The sequence below is a fragment of the Rousettus aegyptiacus genome, unplaced genomic scaffold, assembly GCF_014176215.1.
Source record: "Rousettus aegyptiacus isolate mRouAeg1 unplaced genomic scaffold, mRouAeg1.p scaffold_m13_p_1, whole genome shotgun sequence".
Classification (NCBI taxonomy): Eukaryota; Metazoa; Chordata; class Mammalia; order Chiroptera; family Pteropodidae; genus Rousettus; species Rousettus aegyptiacus.
Window position 1 is genome coordinate 87,834,345 of NW_023416284.1, and position 20,990 is coordinate 87,855,334.

The window sequence follows — 20,990 nt, forward strand, 5'->3', positions numbered from 1 at the left end:
CGTCCTGAGAATATTTTTCGGTGGAGTTTGTGGCTGCAGCATTTATACCGATAACTCATGGATTACAGTCCTAACATCACTCCCAAAGTTTTCCATAAAATATCTAGTATTTAGTATTTCCATTTACTAAATATAGTAATTCTAGATCGTTGAAAATGTCAAATACTAAAAAACATAGCATTCCTATGAGTGATGTTAACATCGTTCTCGAACTGTTGTTAGCCAAAGATTCATTTGATGAATCCGATTTATGTATATATCCGTTACACTAGGATTAGAGACAAGTTCTGTTTAGAAATAACTCCAAAAAGTTTTTATTTTTACATTGAAAACCAGTCATATTTGCTTCATCCTCAAAGAGTGTGTTTATGTAAAATTAAATTAACGCTGGAAGCCAGCTGCCTAGTTTTTTTCTAAACAGGAAATGGGTTAAGTAAAAGTGGAATGCAATTTTTATTGATACTCTACCCAATTTTCCAGTTGCAGATCCTTAAGTCTAGAGTAGACAGAGTTATTGTTAAAGGTAGAAATGCCAAGTACTGGTGTTAGGTAGTTAGGGAGGCATGAGCGGAAAGGAGCAAAGGCCCAGCTCTATACCTATAGAAACCTCCCTTAAAGACCTCCCAGAAACACCTCCCCCCTCAGGGTTACAAATTACCTCAAATCCTAGAGCACAAAGGCCATAAAAGTTACCGGCTTAACCAGCCACAAATATATGCGTAGTAAGTACTACCCTGACCTGCCCACAACTTCAGCCTCATTATACCATCATTATAATATCGTGCCTACCCCTGCAGGTTCATTAATCTAATTATAACAGACTGAATTCTGGGTAAGCACATGCACAGTAGACAATGTTATATAGCAGCCAACTGCCAGTCAAGGTGACCTCACACATGGATCATCTAGGACTCCTCATCATGGCCCAAACAAATAGACCTTCCCATTTCTATGTTGTGACAGCCCTATTTGCTGAAAACCCGCTCCTCCCTTGGAGTGTACTCTTTTATCTTTTCACCTCCCAAATTCCACAGGCTACTAGTCTTCCTTAGTGTAGCCTGTCTCCTTTTGAAACTGTACTTTCGACAAATATTACTTTTTCTAAATTTTGCCAACCTGTAATTCTCTCCTGCATCAGTGAGGAAGAACCGAGGACCCCCCTCCCCATACTGCTGGGGTGATACTGGATTTCACATCATCCCAGAGATAACACTGGCACTCCAAGTCTCTGTTTCCACTCTGCCTTACCATGCAGAAAAACATAATCCATATATATAGCAGGGCAGGATATGATGTATGTAATCATGTGTTCCATCTCATTTGAATCCTGGCTCTGCTGCTTCCTAAGCTGCGCATCTTGGATAAGTAACTTACCCTCTGTGTACTTCAGTTTCCTCACCTGTAAAATAAGGGCAACAGTATCTACTTTGTAGGATTATGGACATTAAATAAGTTATTGTGCATAAAGTACTCCATGGTATGTGCCAAGCACTGCTATATGTCTGTTAGTATTTTACATACAGTATATATATACATACACACATATACATATACACACACACACGCCCACACACCATGTATATATGGTATCGTGTATTTTTTATATTTGAGAACATTCAGCAAAGCTAACCTAGCCTCACTCATGGAAGTCCCTCTCTATAGTGCCTGATTATATTATTTCCCTTAAAACCTGGTGAATAAATGAATGAATTACAACACATCACCAACTCATGAAACCCCAATGCCTGTTATAGGACTAAGTATAGACCACAGAATCTTGTCTTCATTATGAGGTCATATCCAAAAGCAGAAAAGATCCAAATCCCCAGGAATGGAGATATTGTCTCAGCTTGATCCTTCCTCCTCAGCCTCTGGCAACCTCCATGACTCCAAGGACTTAGCTTGTTGGTTCTGGTTTGGGAAGCAAGTTCTGGGTCCTTTGATATATGCCAAGCGTTGCTACATTACCCCACTGCCTCCCGCGTACCCCATTGGTTATCAAAAGGATTTGAGAGAATACTTTACTGTAGTTACAGGATTAACCAATACAGAGCTACAGGCTGTGGACGTCCCACACTACTTTCTCAGAACCATTAGAAAGTAGTGACATGGCACTGAGCAAATTTTATCATCCAGCTAGAAGTAAAATATTGGCCAGGATTCTGGACATATAAGGGAAAGGAACACCATTACTATTCCCAACTTTCTTCCAATATCTATGCACCCAAACCTACCAAGACCCAGAAAATAATAACAATGTAAACAGCATCCATGCTCTATTTTCAAATTGAAGGGCAGGTAATCAGAGTATTAGCAAAATGGTTAGGGGCTTGCTCAAAGTGATCCGTCTTGGCCTTCTGACCCTAGAATGCCTTGTGACACAATGAATATGGGGATGGAATTGCCCCTATAATGGTACACACATTCTAGAAAGGACAACTCTTCCATCCCCCAAAAGAAGACAGAGAAGAGGCAAAATGTTAATGAATTCCTGAAATACTGCCCAAGAATCCTTCCAGGGATGGTGTGTGACTGTCAGTCCACAAATAAGATTGGGAGGAAATCTAGAAACAATGGATGGTGTTGGGCAGAAAATTATCCTGGATGTGCATCCAGCACTAGAATATACTCTTCATTAGAATGAAGTGAGCAAAGGCCTCAGAAAAGATAAAGGCAAACAGTAAATTAATTAGATCATCATCTTATAACAAACGTAGGGCAATTTCCCACCATTATTGTAAAATAACTGTTAACAATCAAAACACATATAGGCCTCTTTAATGGAATTAATAAAACTACAGCAGGGATAGAGGAACCATTTCCAGAAGGCAGGCTCATGCCAACAGGGCCTTCTAGTTCCATTTTACATTCTAAGAAAAGAGCTCTAGTCCAAAACTGACAACAAATACAATCACTATGTGAGACTCATCCAGAGGAAACTAGGCTGAGCCAAGGTGTATCTTGAATGGCTTTCCAAATCCAAAGGTTATCCATATTCTTAATCCCCTCCAGTAATGTACTAAACCAAAAAACGTGACACATTAAAGGTAGACATCTGATTTTTATTTCTGAGCAAGCTGAAGCTTCTCATTACATCTCATCATTTTTGTGGGAAGGGAAAGGATGAGAAAACATGACATTTTGTCTAGAATTGCAGGGGCATGGAAAGTGGTAAGGATATCCAGCTGTGATAGTCAGGCAACAAGATGCCTTATGCCTGGGGTAGGATTATGGCCAACAGCCCTTCTGGCCTGTGTTCACCTCCTCAAGGGGAGGTTTCCATGGAATGACCATGATTCCCAACATGGCCAGAAAACCCATCGATCCCACTCATAGGGCAGATGATTAGAGGAGCTGCACTCTTCCCTCCCGAGTAACTCAGACTGAAGTAGGGCCGGACAGGCCCACAGAAGGTAGCATGAGAGAAAGTAAACGTGTGACACCTTTCTGTCACATTGTAGAAGGAGACCTCGCCAGCATCATAGTCCAAGAAAATCCCCACCCGTTGAAGAGGGGTCCGTAGGGGGAGGGCAGTCATCGGGGAGGTAAGAGCCCAGTATTCTTTCCCATACCACAAGGACACTGCCCAGAATCCATTCTGGGGAGCTGAGGTTACTCCACCTTTTCTGCACACTGAGTCTTCACAGACACCTATGGTCCACTTGGCTTTATCGCCCACCTCTACCTCCCAGTAATGTCTCCCAGCAATGAAGCATGGAGAACCCAAGACACAGGGAAACAGATTGAACCGCTCAGGGTTGTCAGGCAGGTCCTGCTGGAGGTAACTGTACCGCACTTGCCGCAGATTATCAGAGAGGATTAGGCTGGGGTATGCTGTGTCTGGGTCCAGAGTCACGTCCACTGCAGAGACAGAGGGCAAGGTAACAGTCAGCTGAGGGCCACTCTAGAATACCCAGCTTTTTTTCCTACCTGCCTAAGAAGAGAATGAGAGCTCCCCAGTACAGGCTGCATTTATCTTATGATGAAATACATCCTGAATTTAACATTCAAAAAAATCAGTTTGGATTAGCTGATTATCTTTTTAAATCAGGATATATTGAAAATACTGAGATTTTTACTTTCATTCCCTTCTTTCACACCTTAAACCACAATATCCATCTGAATTTGCCACAAAAATTCAGAGTTTTGGAATTGTGGACAGAGGCTGAGAACCTGTAACAATCTGCCCACCTTCCAATTCACTCTGTTATATCCTCCATTCCATGGGATCTTTACTCAGCACATTAAATCCTATTCATCTTCTAATGCTCAATGTACAATCCACATCTTCCTCAAAAAGTTGACTTTAAGTAGCCCAGACCATTTACATTCACTTCCCCTCTCTTAAATCTAAAACTGTGTATTGCCCATGTATTATAGCATTTTGCAATCATGTGGACCTTTCCTGCTTTAAAAGCACTGATACGTATTCTCTCATTTGCTCTTCACATCTTGTTTAGGAAGAAGATTCCCAAACATCCCTCTAAACTAAAGCTCAAGTCGGGGCTACATGAATCCCACAAAACATTCATGATAGGCAACTAGTAGAGGTGACCAAGAACTCCAAATGGTCAGTTCTTGGTTCAACAATCTGTCCACAAAGGTCATCCACCTCTTTTTCATGTCACGGGTATACCTCACACCTCCAACCAGACACTAAAATCCAAGGACAGGACAGTACCTTATGCTCTTTTGTTCCCTCTATAGTATCTTGCACAATGTTTAGTGTAGGGCATGAACAAGGTATTAAACTCTGTCAAAAGAATATGGATCATAGCCAGTGAACACCAATGAAAGACCTGTCGTTTGTGGAGTCCTATGTCGTACGTAGAAGGTGGTCATGTGACTATGGAAAGTACATATCTAAGATTTGTGAACCTCTGGGAACAGAGATTTACCCAGTCTCTCTGAAGCTTAGGTGAAAGAGATAATCAAGGAGAGGGAGAGTTGACTCCTGCCCCAAGGCACAGAAATGAGATGACACAAGATTCCTAAACTTTCCCTAGCACTCAGAATGAACTGAATTCAATCACTCTTTCTAGAAAGATGGCTGCTTTTTACAAACCACACATTAACCAGCAGATGGACAGGCAGAGCAGTATATCAGGGAACTAACAGTGTTCTACTTTTTGGGAACAGCAGTTTACACTCTACAATTCTTCACAGCTCCTGAGCTTGACCTCCTCCTATTTCAAAGGCTTTACCTCTTGAAGCATTTTAGGAGACAAAAATATTGTACACATATAGAAACAAGCAATGACTTTTTAATGATTGTTCTTGATCATTTTTACACATGTAACCTAAAGGATCCCGAATTAGGCAGTTTCTAAAATCATTCATAATAGTAGTTAAGTTCACAAGGAGTTTTATTATGGTTACCTATTACCTACCTGAATATAACTGAGCCTCTCTTAATTCTGAAAAATCAAAAGAGAAAAGAAGTTATGGAAGTCATATAAGTATTTCCAGGAAATACCCAACTGAGAGAGCTTTGGTTAGAGACATCATAAGGCAGTGGATTCCATTAGAAACACCAGATTCCTGGTTGTCCATCATGCACCGATTTCTTCATACAATATATGACTCTATCGCCCAGCCAAAAGCTTTGAAGGAAGAGAGACTGGGAACTTTGTGTAGAAGAATAACCACATGCCTGGTAATGGGTAGCCTATTGGGTCAAACTGAGCCAAGATCAAGTACTCCACCCTCCAGTGTGCAACCTGGCTCTGCAAGGGGGAAACATGGTTCTAAGTTCATATCATACACAACTCTTGGCTTTCATAAGCCACCTCTGTTCTAGGGTCTGGGAGGTTCAAGTGACACCCACTACTATGGTGGAGCAAACAAGACTTACAAGGTACTTTAGAGTTGACAAAGCATTTACACAGATATGTCTGTAATAAGCCTTTTAAATGGCAAGAAAAGAATAGAATGAAGGTTATAAATGAACTAATGGCTTCTGGTATTATCCACTGTATTAAGTGGAATTTCTCCTCATTTGTTTTGCTTATGGACATGTGAATATACCTATGTTAGTAGATACAAAAAAATTATGTATCTGAATAGATACAATGCTAATGAGGATTCAGCATACATAACACAGGAAATTATCAGAGATTATAAAGAAATATAATTTGCAATAAATAAGAAAAGGGTTTACCTACATGAAACGATTTCAGATTCCACAAGACTACCTAGGAATTTTAGTATTTAGTATATAGCTGGCTCTCAACTGACTGGAGAAAATTTATAATTGAAAAAGATTTCCTTTAATACCTAGAACGCTTTATTTAATAAAGATAAATATTGGGTTTATTATGAGTCAGGCTCCATTCTAAAGACTTTAAAAATGGCACCTAGTACCTATAACTTTGTGAGGTAAGAACTATTATTATTCTCATTTTGCAAATGAAGAAATTACAGATGTATCTCATTTTTTTTTTTTTTGAGTTTTGCAGACACTGTATTTTACTAAATGAAGGCAAGACCCTATACCAGGAAAAAGATTATAACTCACTGAAGGCTCAGATGATGGTTAGCATCTTTTAGGAATAAAGTATTTTTAAATTAAGGTATGTACGTTGTTTTTCTTAGACATAATGTTATTGCGCACTTAATAACTACACTATAGTGTAAACACAACTTTTATATGCACTGAGGAACTAAAAAATTCATGTGACTTGCTTTACAATTAAATTCACTTTACTGTGGTGGTCTGGAATCAAACCTTCAATATCTCTAAGCTATGCCTGTATGGTGCAGAATCCTTATTAAGGCAGAGGTAGGCCCGGGACCCAGACATTCTCATTCCCGAATCTCTGCCCCTAACCACTTCCCCCAAGGTTCCACCTCAGTCAGTGCTGCTCAGTTTCTCATGTACTGATTAGCACTATGCCCACAAGCTGCAGGAACTCAGTGAATTATAACTATAAATACCAGTCCAAATGAAACACAACTAGGATAGTTTCTGTTCCCAATTAAAAAATAAAAACAATCACACTAATTCTGGATTAATTTTTGAATTGCCTATTCTTCTCCTCCATCAATTTAGATTGAAAACTGAGTACATAGAGTTAAGATTTCAAATTAAAACAAGAAGCTATTAATTGAAAAAAATGAACAAAGCAAAAGGAAGGTGTAAAATACCAGGGAAGGCTAGCAAATGTGTACCACCCCTTTCCCATTTCCCCACACTTTTAATGCAGATATTCATCTTCCCAGGAAATTTCAACTTCAAAAGCCCATTAAAAGTAGACAAATTTACCTTGGATTTTCTCCATATCTGACTGCATTTTTTCTAAGGGGAGAAAAGAAGATATTCAGTTTGCATCCCACTATCTGGTTGGAAAATATATCCAGGCAACCTGCAGATATTTAGAGCATAAATCCCTTTCCCCTCAGAGCCTTCTTTTCACATTACCTGTGAACTGCTTCAGACTTTCAGTCATGAACAGACATTTTTGGGCAAAAATATGTATTTTCTCTTGCAGATCTGGAGGTGTAATCCAAGGTTCAGGGATCCTGATTCTTTCGGCCCTAAGTTTAAAAAAAAAAAAAAAAAATGAACCCTTTCCCCAACTCTATGCCTTTGTAGGGACAGGACAGGGTCTGGGCTAAATTTGCTAACAGAAGTCAAAAGTCTTTAAAAGGAATCACTACAGCCTTTCCCATATTCTCTTCCTAGACTATGATCCTCCAGATCAGAAAAGGGGAAACACTTTACTCAAAAGCACATAGCTCATGTCTTTTCAAATGGCATGTTCTCAAAAAAGTTTACTTAATTAAATCGAATTGAAAGCCAGAAAGCACTAGATTCCTTAATGAAGTCCTTAATGTTCTTGGTGGGCAATGACCTAGATCCTCAGGTTCACAAACATGGTGAGAATGTCATCTTCAGACAGATGGTACTCTCAGGACAATACCCAATTACCCACACCCTTCAAGGGGTCTATGGCAAAGACAGATTGCTAGTTGGGGGGATACCCACAACTATCCCTTCTCCCATCTTCTAAACTTTACTGTATTCATGGCTACCCAGTCTAGGTGTGACCCTGTGACAGAGTTCTGGCCAATGAGAGGTAAGAAGTATCTTGTGGTAATTTAAGAAGTCTACTTAAAAAGAAATGTAATGTGACCTATCTCCCTTCTGCTGGCTGGCATTCTAGCAACTATCTTGGACTATAAGAATGAGGATCATACCTTACGGATGGCAGAAGAATGAACAGAAAGAAACCTGAGTCTGAAGTACCATACCAGCCCTGGGCACATGTCTTATATGGTGATGAAATGTTTTAATATGTTTATGCCTTAAGCCAATGAAATTTTGGGTTTCCTAGCTCCTATAGCTGAACCTAAACCTTAATGTCACAAAGTACTAGGGCCTAAGGGATCTATCTCTCTCTCTTAGGTCAGAACTAAACTGGCATCAAAAAGGAAAAGTAACAAGAACGGCAGTATTTGCTCTGGTCATCTGTCTGGGACAGTTACGAGTATCGACTTAACTCTATCCTAGTGGCCTTCAAGAAACAGTTTTATCAGCATGATTCTATCCACATAGCTCTCTGAGCCAACCTACCGCATCTATGAGGCCCTCCCCCATCTCCTCAAATGCTTCCACATGGTCAAGCTACATTCCCTCTGGAGGTTTTCACCATTCAGGATTTTAATCAGATTCAAAGTTCTGCTCCCTCAGGGTCAGTTTCCACCCCTATAGGTACTCCACCAAACATTTACGTTCCCAAGGCCTATCTGGTTTGCTGTCACCATCTGCCCGCAAACACAACTTCGTCTTGGCTTCTTGCCCACTCTGAATTCTCCTTGCTCAGTCATGTCCCAACACCCAGGGAGCTCTTTCTTCTTCACTTTCCATCTAATGATACAGCGAAGAAATAATGAGTAAGAGCCAGAATCCAGGTAGTTACCACTAAGCCAGTCATACCTTTCTTAACTAAGCCAGCCATACCTTTCCCTAGTAGGGGAAAACAAAAGTGGGTGGCGGTCCAAATAAGAGAGAAAGGATTCTGAAATGCTTAGGAAGTAGCACCCATAAGATACCAGTGCCCTCTGCTCAAGCACCTGTAAGTCTCCATCCTCCCTATGGAAGAGTCCTCACAAACCACCAGCACCTCCCCAAGTGAACCCCCTACTCTGCCCCCTCACTTTTATAATCTGCCAATAATTCCTGAGTTTTAATGAGAAGAGCTGTGTTCCATCTAATTTCTTTGCACACTAGTGACTCTGTTTAAGGACAGACAGGGTATGTGTTCATCTGGTAAGATGTCTATCCCTGGCTCTGCATTCCTTTTGGGATTTATAAGAGACTGTTTTCCTATGTTAGATTTAATACTGGGGAGAGAGAAAACTGTACCTGCTCAATGTGTCCCCGATGTCCTATAAGAGAAAGGAGAAGGATAACCATGAGAAGTCATTCATAACTTGTTTTCTATTATAGACGTTTGCTGAAAATCAACTATGGGCTGGTGTCCTCCTCTTGTAACACTAGTCAAAGACCTCAAGATTTAAATTTACTCACTCAAGCATCCCACCCTTGGGCCACAACTGTCCAGCTCGCTTCCTTTAATTTTCTTTGTGAAATAATTTCAAACACACAGAAAAGCTAGTACAAAGAGCTCCTGTATACTCTTCCCAGACTTAACCAGATTATTATAAATACATTTATATCCTCAGGATCATTTGAGAGATCATTGTTTACATTATATCCCTTTATTCCTTTATGCTTCTGTGTGTATTTCCTAAGTGCATTTTCTTATATAACTACAATAGAGTTATCAAATTCAGGAAATTGAACACTGACACAATATGTTTATCTATATTAATCCATAGTCCACATTCTAATTTAACCAACTGTCTTAATAATGTTCTTTACAGCTATTCCTCCTCCCACCCTCCAAGTAATCCAGGATCATTTGCTGCATTTAGTTATCATAACATGTGTCTTTAATCTCAAACAGTTCCTCAGCACTGATTTATCTTCCATGTCATTGACACTGGTTTAATATAGGGTAGTAATTATAGAATATCCCTCCATTTGGATTTGTCAGATATTACCATCATGATTAAATTCAGGTTGTACTGTCTTTGACAAATGTTGTGTCCTTCTAAAGGTACACAATATCTGTTTGTCCCTTATTGGTGACATTTCGTTCACTGTATAGCTATTATTTTTCCTTTTGTAATTAATAAGTAACCTAAAAGTGACACTTTAAAATTATGTTAATATTTTAATTATTATTAAACTTTCCATCCTTAGATTTAGCACCATCAATAATTATTATCAGACTTACAATGACTGCCAATTGGTAATGTGCTAACTCCAAAATTTCTTTTATATTAGTTGACATTCTACTGAAAGGAAGAATTTTACCTTCTTATTTATTAGTGTGGACTCATAGATTCTTACATTATTTAATGAGTTACAATCCATCACTGTTCTTATTTATTTTGATACTCAGAACATCTGAGACTTGGTTGGAGAAAGTCTGTCACTCATTCTTCTATCCCCTCTCACTCCATTCTCCCCGGAATCCCAGTGTTTTCTGGTTTATCCTTCCAGTGTTTCCTTTGCAAAAATAAGCCAGATACATGTATTTTCAAATTACCTTTTCTTTTTTTACACAAAAAGTAATACACTTTATATTTTGCACTTTGATTTTTTTTTTTTTTTGGCTTAAGAATATATCCTGGAAAACACTTTATATCAGTTCATAGGTATCTTCCTTATTCTTCTTTACAGTTGCATGGTATTCCATTGCGTATGTGTGTCTAGGTTTGGGGGTTGGGTTGTTGCCAATATTTTGCAATTACAATGTTACATCAAGTAATCTTATGCATTTCTACCTTTGTATCTTCATACTTAGGTATATCTTGAAGGTAAATTCCTAGAATTCTTGGTCAAAGTTTAACTACATATATAGTTTGGCTAAATCCTGCCAAAATGATTTGCACTGCCACCAGCATATGAGATTATCTTTACTAATAGTGTATTGAATTAGGACAATTAGGGAAAAAAATAGGAAAACTTTTCTATTCAAATGGGTAGAAAGGGCATTTTAGTACGGCTTTAATTTGCATCTCTTAGTGAAAAAATACAGTAGAACATTTTTTCACAAGTTCTGGTCCAATTTTGTGTTTCTTTTGCAACTTGCCTGTTCATGTCGATAGCTCATTTTTCTATATAATTTGTCTCCTCCCTTCAATTTTTAAAAGTTCTTTATATATTGTTTCTATTTGTGATATTTGTTGCAAATATTCTCTTTCAATTTGACACTGGTCTTTTGACTGGTTACAGAGTGTGTGTGTGTGTGTGTGTGTGTGTGTGTGTGTGTGTGTGTGTGTGTTCCTTATGTTTTACCAATTGCTTTAATTACACAGGCTCTGTTGTATGTTTTAATATCTAATAGGGCCAGTTCCCACCTTGTAGCTCTTCTCTTTCAATATTTCCTAGCAATTTTTGTGTGCTAATTTTTCTATCTGAACTTTTCTATCACTTTGTCTACCTCTAGAAGTGTTATATTTTTATTGAGATTGCATTAAGTTTATGAATTAGCTTATGAAAAACTGACAACTTGATGACTTTGAGATGTCTTATTTAAAAATAATCTTTTTATTAGCTTGTCTATTTTGTTTTTCAGGAGTGTTTTATAATGTTCTCCACACAGGTTTTTGAACATTTCTTATATAAGTTTATTCCCAGGGTTTTTTTTTTGGTTTTTGTTTCTGCATTTAGAAATGGGCCTTTCTCTTCTAATATGTTTTCTAGTGGCTGTTATCTGTGCATATGAAGGCTGTTGATTACTATACGTTAATCTTATATCCTGCTGCCTTCTTGAATTCTCTAGTTTCAATATTCTTTAATTTACCATTATGTATTATATTATCTCCAAATAAGACAGTTTAACTTCTTTTCCAATTCTGGTAGTTGTCACTGTCTTCTCTTATCTAACTACATTGGTTAAAAACTACAGTACAATGTTAAATAGAGGCAGACAACAGTGGGCATCTTGCCCTGTTCCTGACCTCACTGGGAATACCTCTAATTTCCCCCATTAAGTAAGATGCAGCTTGCTTTTCCAACGACTTCCACCATAACCACTCTGATAATCAAGACGCCCTCCTTCATGGAGTCTATGGCTCCTCTTACTTTTCCTACTTTCCCTATCATTCAGTTTTGATTTCATAGTCAATAAGTTGAAAAATATTCTCACAAATACCTTCTACCTTAAAAAAAATGTTTTTTAACCTCAATGGCTCACTTTGGCAGCACAAATTCTCAAATTGGAACTGTGAACAAAAGTTTAGCATGGCCCCTGCACAGAGATAATACTCAAATTTGTGAAGCATTTCATATTTTTCATGTTTATAGCAGCACTATTCACAATAGCTAAAATGTGGTAACAAAATGTTCATCAACTTATGAACGCATAAAAAAAATTGGTATATATTCACACATACAAAATTTGGTTAATAATCCACGTGGATTATTCAGTTATAAAAAATGAAGTACTGGTAAATGCTACAATATGGATGAACCTTGAAAAAAATATGCTTAAAGAAGACACAAAAGGCCCCGTACTGTATGAGTCCACTTTTAGGCAAACCCATAGAGGCACATAGCAGAGTAGTGGTTGCCAGTGGATAGAAAGGTATGAGAAATGGTACAGGTTTCCTTTTGAGGTGATAAAGGCATTCTGGAACTACATAGCTGTAAAGATTGCACAACACTGTGAGTTTACTAAATGCTACTGAGTTATGCACTTTGAAATGGTTGCAATAGCGGATTTATGTTAAGTATATTATCACAATAAGACAAAACAAAACAAAAACCTCAAGTCCATCTTGCAAAGCCCTAATCCTCAATGAGCCCAACTACCTGCTTTCCTTATGTCTGTATCAGAGCAGTCATGGTCTGAAAAAGCAAAGCAGACAACAGGGCAGACTGCTTCCAATATAAACCGAAATTCACTAACGAAGTACTATGTCTCACAAACCAACTGTTTTTCTTATACTCTAAAACAATAATTTCAGAACTTTCCCACATTCTTCAAATCTCATATTTATTTTCTCTAACTCCTGCTGAACAGATCATCTTGCTTTCCAACTTCAAAAGAGAATAAAAGCCACCAGGTTTTCACAAACCTCAAACCTGCCTGCGCCTACCTCCCCCAAACCTTCCTTTCTTCCCATACTATCTTCCAAACTAACTCCCACACACATGCTTTATTTCCCATTCCTGTCTGCCTTCTCAAGAACATGTTGGTGAATAGCCCATTTTTATAGCTTCAGTGATTTCCTCACCTTGTTCCTTATAACACGGACTCTCCTCCTTGCACATTCTTTTAAAATGTTTAACTAGTTTCTACATCCCTTCCCATGAAGTCCCACAATCTTACCTCATCTCGAAGTATTTTCTTGCATCTCCTTCAGTCTTACTTCTTGAAAGTCATCTACTCTTACAGTCTCCATTCACCCTACCCAGTCTCTAAAGTCTCCCTAATGTGGCTCCTGCCCAAATCATTCCATTGTGGCAGTTCTACGTGAGGTTATCAATGATGGCCATGTTTTCAAATCCAATGGATATCAAGCCCTCATATTATTTCTCAACTCTGTTGTCTACTCCCATCTTCCTGAAATATTCTTCCTTCTTGATTACTTTTTTAATAAAAGGCCATACAGTCTCTGTCGCAACTATTCAACTCTGCTGTTGTGGTGGAAAAGTAACAATAGTTGCTACGTAATAAACAAACATGGGTGCGTGCCAATAAAATGTATAGATAATAAAATTTGAATTTTATATAATTTCAGGTACACAAAATAATATTCTTCTGATTTTTCCAACCACTTAAATATGTAAAAACCCTACTTAGCACACAGGACATACAAAAACAGGTAGTGGGCCAAGTTTTTTAATGACATTTATCAATACCTATGATACTTGTTTGTTTGTGTCTTTATTGTCTGATCTCAATATCAGAATATAAATTTCAGTAGAGTTATTCTTGTTGTCTGATTTCAACATTAGAATATAAATTTCAGGAGAGTTCATTCACCACTTAATCCCAGTGCCTAGAATAGTGCCTGACACAGGCAGACAATTCATATACGTTGTACAAATAACAGAGAGTATTAGCTCATTTCCCATGGCCTTGCTGGATTAGGTCTGCTGCAGCTTTATCATCTGCACTATGTGGTTAAATCACAGGGCTACTCAGGCTGACCACTACTGCTCAAGTGCCTGTTATTTTGTGGCTATGGTAATGTCCATGTATGTTAAAATTATAGGATACTGAGTAAAGAGGGTCTTTAAATGGCATGTGGACCAATCCCATCATTAGGTAATGAGGTCACTGAGGCCCAGAGAGGTCAAAAGCCTTGCCTGTGATCAGTCCACTTGTCAGTACGAGACAAGCCTGGGCATTAGACCTTTCCTCAGTGCTCTTTCTGTGATACAAGTCGTGTCAACCAGAGCTTCTATTACTGTACATGTTTTCCCAACAGAGATTGGCAAGCCATTGCTACTCCCCACAGAATGGACAAGTGAGAAGGGGGGCCCTGGATACTGCTTGACAAAGACAGAAAGGAGACCTTTTAGCAGGAGCCATCTTGGAAGGGTGCTCTAAGCCTTACCTGTAGAAGCTCTCTAGTAGGCTGCTGCTGCTTTTCTTCCAGCTGGGCAATCAGGCTACTGAGGTGGGAGATGTTGCAAGAGAACTGGGTGATGGCGCCATTGATGCTGTTGTAGATGGCCAAGTCTAGCTCCTCAAGGCGGGCGAGGAGGCGATATTCATGCTCCTTCAAAGAGTGATACAGCTGCTCAAACTCCCAAATTATCTTCTCCCTCTCCATCTGGGTCAAGCTCTTTGCAGGGAAGGGCAGTGAAGAGAGAAAAGATTCACTTCTCGAGCCCTTCACATTTCTCCCCCAGCTACTCACCCCAGAACCTCCTCGTTTCATCCATTATACTAAAACATCTTGTCCGCTCACTCATTTTTTCCATTCCTTACTGACTAGATACGTAATGGCTGAGAACTGAATTACTCCAGTGATAATTAAGACACAGTCCCTGCCTCGGGAACTCAGTCAAGTTGAGAGTTAGGTTTGTATGATACATGTAACCATGGATTGGTAAGTAAAGGCAGGGTGACAGCCTGAGGTGGGAGAAGTTGGTAGTCTTCACAAAAGCAGTGTTCACACAGAATCTTGTAAAATGAACAGGAGTTTACCGTGTGGTCAAAGACCAGGAGAGTTTTCCAGGCATAAGAAATGGTACAGACAAAGAAGTGGAGAGAGAAGGCAATCAGTTCTGTCTGGCTGGAGCAATTTGAGTGCTGAGTGAAGAGACCAGAAAACATAACAGGCCAGAACATACTTTGCCTGGCAACTAGGGGGCAATGACTTTATTGCAACTGGGAGCCATGAAAAACTATCAGGGAAGTGACATGGTCAGATATGTGCCCTGTGGAGGATAGTTTGGAATACTCAAGCACAATTTCTATAACAATCTTCGCATAATAACCTTGATGGGTTCCCTGAGGCCCTTCACGTATAATCTAAACTCTCTATCTGGCTTTCAAGGATGTTCACTGGTGCAGATTTATTTGTCAAAGTTTCTCTGTCCTTGATTCTCTACCCTACCTCCCACTGACAGGGCTCTAACACTTAGTTTTAAACAAAGGGTAGGGAAACTCCCTTTGTTTACTCCCTAGGAGTAAATTTTATTAGACTATACTCACACCCATCATTTATGTATTGTCTTTAGTGGCTTTTGACCTCTAATATCAGAGCTAAGTAGTTGTAACAGACAGCAGTCCTCAACCTATTTGGCTCGAGGGACCAGTGCTCCTATGAGAATATAATGCTTGATGATCTGAGGTAGAACTGAGGCTGTGATGCTAATACTGGGGAGCTCCACAAACACAGATGAAGCTTTGCTGGCTTGCCTGCTACTCATCTCCTGCTGTGTGGCCCGGTTCCTAACAGGCCATGGACAGGAACCAGTCCACAGCCCAGGGTTTGGGGACCTCTGGTAACAGAGATGATGTGGCCCACAAAGCCAAAAATATTTATTATCTGGTCCTTTACCGAGAGTCTGTTGACCTATTTAAACTGAACTGAGAACTGTCCTCACTAACCATCGCTCTAACTACCCTTCTTAAGTACTTACTGTGCAACACAGTGATACACAAATGCCTTTGTTTACAAATCCTTTTGATAAGATTATACTTCTCCTTAGCTGGGTAAGTCCCTCAAAGACATAAAAGACACATTATAATCTTTAAAAAAAAAAGAAAAAGAAAAAGAAGAAAATTAAAGCCAAAAGAGGCTTTAAAGATCAAGTAATACAATGCTTCCCAAAGGGGATACTATAGGCAGACCTGGTGGAAGGGACAATTCTGCCTGGGATGGGCTGTTTCTTGATTGCAGGACATCTAGCACCCCTATCCCACTGTCCCCAATCAATTCCTCAAGTGACAACCAAAGAAACCCACACACTATTGGAGGAAAGGAAAGGGCAGTATTAGCCTTGCTGAAGATCAAGTCTAGAACAACCTACCCACTTCACAGATGAGCAAACAGTGGCCTAGAGAGGTTGTATTTATCCAACTGGCTAGTGTTAGAACCAAGAAGTATATCCAGGTGCCTTGATTATCAGAGAAAAGCTGTCTCCCCTCCTTGACAATCCTCTGATAGAGGACAAGATTACAAGATTACAAGATTACGTGCATAATGATTCAACTCCACTCAAGCTCCATAGAAGATTCTCCAACCATCATACCTACTTTTAAGCAAGGGAGGCTGAGGTCTCAGCAGATTGTATGGGCAGAACAAGTGGTGGCATCTGAGGGCATCACGGGAATAAGTTTTCTGTTTAAAAGTTCTCTGCTATACCTTGGCCAGGACTGACAAAATTTCTCACAAGATGATGTTAGATAATACTAGTCTAAGTTCACATTCAAATACCTCTAATGGTGGGAATTTTTAACATTTTATTTATTGTTCAAAAAATGCTTTAAAACCTAGATGGTGGATATATACGCTATAAAACCTCTGTACTTTTTGTTTTGGTTTTCAAAACAAAACTCCCAAATATTCTTATCACAAATTAGCACATCAACCACTTGCTGAGGCCTTAGGAGTTTGGGGGAAGGAAAAAAAAACGAAAAGTTCAGAATTGAAGTGTTGTCAAGAAAGGGACACTCCAGCAAGAAGCAAAAGTGGAGCTTATGCAAAGCCACTGTCAGCATCTGTCTATAGAATGGTAGGTACTATAGGAGGCTGACTGTGCCCAAGAATTTCACCTATGTCAGCTTTGTCAAGGGTCAACCCTGATCTACACAAAGCTAGCAGGTTAAATTTCTGAAAGGTCAGATCTCCAGAGGTTCTAACCTTGGCTCCTCCATTCTTTTCCAAGAAATGTGGGAATCCTTTGGTTCTCCAGGTGAGTTCTCAACTTCCATATGGCATTGTTCCACCTTCACCAGGAAGTTCTGGGTGACTTGACAAGGTTAAGCCTTACAAAAGAGGGAGTAACCAGCAGAAGTGATATTATCTGTGAATTCCAAAGATCCTTACCAAGAGTTCAGCTCGTGCCTGCTCCCCTTGTGCCCGACGCCTCTTCTTTAAGTCTTTCACTCTTTTTAAGTGGTCCAGCTGGTTCTGGATTTGCTCCTAAGAAAAGCAAAAACAATTGGGCAGTTCAGGATTAGGCAGACCTTAGCTTAGCATCAGCATGGCTAGTCTGCTTATCACACATGCAACCCATAGTTCCTGGTACCAAGTCCTGGGTTACAGCCTGTCCTTGGACTACACTGTCATCACCAGGACACAGGGGGTCATCATACTTCTTTGGCAGTTTGCCTTTAACTTAAATTGTCTATTTCTTGCCCCTGGAAGGATAGTAATTGCATAGCCTAGTGGAAAGGTAATTGGACTAGGAAGCTTAAAGTTAAGTTGTAGCTTTTCCCAAGTAGCATACTGAGGAAATGACTTTGTTTCCATGTTATTGTTTAGCTGTGCTAGTCTGTTGGTTCAACAGTTCACAAATGGCTCCACAGATCATCTAACTTAATCTTCATAATAACTGTGTTACCTCCTGTCTCAGAGTGGTTAATAACTTAAGCAGTAAGAGTGGAGTTCTTTTCCATGAGCTTCTACAATTGAACAGAGCACAAGGAAGTGCTGGGGAAATGCTTATAGACTAGGTGGTGGGCATCTACTTCATGTGTATACATCCAGATAACGTGCTTTGCCTCAGGTCAACCAGGGGCCAAGAGGAGTACGAGAGTCTCTGAGGCCCGCCGATGCGTACGTGGTTTTACGCGCATTTTGTAGGTCAAGGGCGGGGGTCTCCGTGGGCTGTCTTGATGTATAACGTGCCCGTGAGCCGGTAAACATAGGGGCAAATAAGGAAAGGAGAGAGGGAGCGGGGAGATTTCTGGCTTCCTCACCATCTATAGGTTTTCCTCCCAAATCTGAGTGTCGAGGCTCTGGAGCGGACAGAGAGGAAATGACGGCTGTGAACCACACGTCCGGCTCAGCCATTTTCTAGGCGGAAAAAAGGAAGCCTCTTTGGCTCTCTCCTCCCTTTGTCCGACTCGCGCTCCCAACCCCTTCCCACTCCGCGCACGAGGCCCTCACCTTGAAACCCTCCACCGCCTCTTCCAGCGGCAGCACGCTGTGGCCGCGGTGCTCACGGGAGCGGTCACACACCACGCAGATGGGCATCTGGTCCTCCTCGCAGTAAAGCTTCAGGGGCTCACGGTGTTTCTCGCACACGCCCATCTCTCCTCCGGGCCCCGACGGCCGCTCGGTGCGCAACTGCTTCACCAGCTGGGTCACGTTGGCCAGGTGCCGGTTGGGCCGCATGTGCCGCTGCGGGAAGGTCTCCCGGCACTGCGGACACGACACGTTGGTCTCTGCCGCACCCCAGCAGCGGGTGAGGCAAGCGCAACAGATGTTGTGACCGCAGTCGAGCATCATGGGCTCGGCAAAGTACTGCAGGCAGACGGGACAGGTGGTCTCTTGCTGTAAACACTCGGCCACGCTCCCGGAGGCCATGGCTCGGGCCTGCGGGGGCGCACGGGCATGAGCCCCAGAGCCCAGCTCTGCGCGGTGCCTAACTCTACTGCGCTCCCTCCGGTTCGCTGCTTTTGGGCGACGTGGGGAAGCGAGCTTGGCTGACGGAGGGCGGCGCCTACCGGGCCCCGATCACAGACGCGGCCGTGCACAGGAACTGCGGAGTGGCCTCGCGCCGCGGTGCCGGGACGAGTGAGCTTGGGAATACTGCAGCCCCACCGAGAACAGCCCCTACATGACGCTGGGAGCCCAGTGGGACTCGCGCGGCCAAGATCCCCGAGACAACGTGGCCGTGTCGGAGGAGCTTCCAGCCGCCGCACAAACCCCACCCCGGCAAAAGCGGAAGGGGCGGGCTCGAGGGCGGGGCTCGTCCCGGACTCGTGCCGGTCAAGTGAATTCCTGGTCTTTGGTCCTGGGCTGTCTCCTCCCGTAGAGGACTAAGGAGTGTTGGCCGCTTGTCCCTGGGTGGAATTCTCGGGAGCATGAGCCTTAGGGACCGGCAACAGAGGCAGACGGTGTCCGTGGGGCGCGGCAGTGACAGAGAAGCACCTGCCTGCAGGCTCCGGGCCTACTGCCTAGCTTTCGCGGCCCAGGGCCTGGACCCCTAATCTGTGTTTGGGTTTCCTGTCTGGTGCCTAGGACTCAGCTCCAGCGAAGAAAAAGCTGGCTCTGCGTTGGTGTGGAAAGGACAGGCATGTGGCCTCCCCAGGAGGGACGGTGATTAGCCCCATCTGGTCTGTTAAACTACCCCATTTACAGGCATTCGCAATGTTGTTGCAAAAAAGAAAGAAAGAATTAACAATCGGCAACATTTCTGTGGGACAGTAAATGAGTCTGACAAGCCCAGTTCTACAACTTCGTACTGTGTGCCTAAGCAGATTATTTACTGTTCTGAGTCTCGATTTCCTCTCTGTCGAAATCGGAATAATTATTGCTTGTTTAACCATAAGGATGTTTATGCATTTAAAAACGAACAAAAAACCACTGTATAGAATTGCTGTGTTAATGGGACCTGAACATGCTTGGTACTTCCCGAAGTACAGGGAGATTGATAATCCTGCAGTGACTTGGGCTCTTTTTATTATCCAGTCGATTTACAAATCTTTTAGACTGCTCTCTCATCCCTACCTCAGTATTTCTTAGTTTCCTTGGCTGTTTTCTCAGTATTGTACTTCAACCTCTAGATTTAATTGAATTTGGATAGCTTTGCTTTGCTCTGTCTCTCAACTTGCCTCTGTTCATTTTAATTTCTATTACTATGCTTTGACCTAAATTATTTCAACAATATCAGTTTGCAAATGTTTTTTTAAATTCAACCAGTTATTAACTGGATGAATGCTACCAGTTCATTAGTTTCCCTATTTCTCTAGTCTTTCCCTCTAACCTATTTACATAACAACTTCAAAGGAAAGAATCATCCTTAAAACCTCCCTAAAATGCCTCTTTCATTCTGTCACTTCTCACTCAGAAATCTTTGAAACTTCCTTTTTCGCTTCTAGCACATTGCCTAATAGTTGAGCATGGGGTTCAGTCTGAGGACTTCTGGCCTCCAATCTCGGCTGCGATCTTCACTGTCTTAAAATGCTGCCATCCCATCTCCAGCTCAGATTATGCTCACCACAATCCTAAGCAGACCACATCGATCTCTCCCCAACCAGCTTTCCATGTTCACATAGACCCTCAAATTCTGATACTTGGTTATTTTCTGTCTTAAGACTTTCTTTGACTTTGCTTTGTGTGAAACGCTTACCTGTCTGTCAAGGTTCATTTAGAATACTAAGTGATGTGCACTCTCACATAGGTCAGGTGCTTAATGACTCTATAAGAACAGAAGCTCCTATGCTCTCCATTATGCCCTGCACATAGCTCTAATCATATTGGCAGTACCTAACTACTTG

The 20,990-nt window shown here is 41.2% G+C and overlaps 1 protein-coding gene and 1 non-coding gene across 3 annotated transcripts; one reads left to right on the forward strand and one right to left on the reverse strand.

Annotated features, from left to right (window-relative positions):
- Nucleotides 1-3,041: 3,041 nt before the first annotated feature.
- TRIM27 (tripartite motif containing 27) lies at nucleotides 3,042-19,377 on the reverse strand. 2 transcript variants are annotated; one of them, XM_036237661.1, is made up of 8 exons: nucleotides 18,655-19,377; nucleotides 17,590-17,685; nucleotides 14,644-14,808; nucleotides 9,368-9,390; nucleotides 7,421-7,536; nucleotides 7,265-7,297; nucleotides 5,391-5,417; nucleotides 3,042-3,861 (listed from the first exon to the last, which is right to left on the reverse strand). In XM_036237661.1, the coding sequence occupies exons 1-8, from the start codon at nucleotides 19,072-19,074 to the stop codon at nucleotides 3,266-3,268; spliced, it is 1,476 nt and encodes a 491-aa protein (XP_036093554.1). In that variant the 5' UTR covers nucleotides 19,075-19,377; the 3' UTR covers nucleotides 3,042-3,265. The 2 variants fall into 2 exon arrangements, with proteins under 2 accessions (XP_036093554.1, XP_015976191.1); XM_016120705.2 differs by having other exon boundaries at nucleotides 14,644-14,874.
- On the forward strand, nucleotides 12,267-12,371 carry LOC118606447. Its single transcript, XR_004952400.1, has one exon. It is a non-coding gene; the product is annotated as a U6 spliceosomal RNA (small nuclear RNA).
- Nucleotides 19,378-20,990: the final 1,613 nt, after the last annotated feature.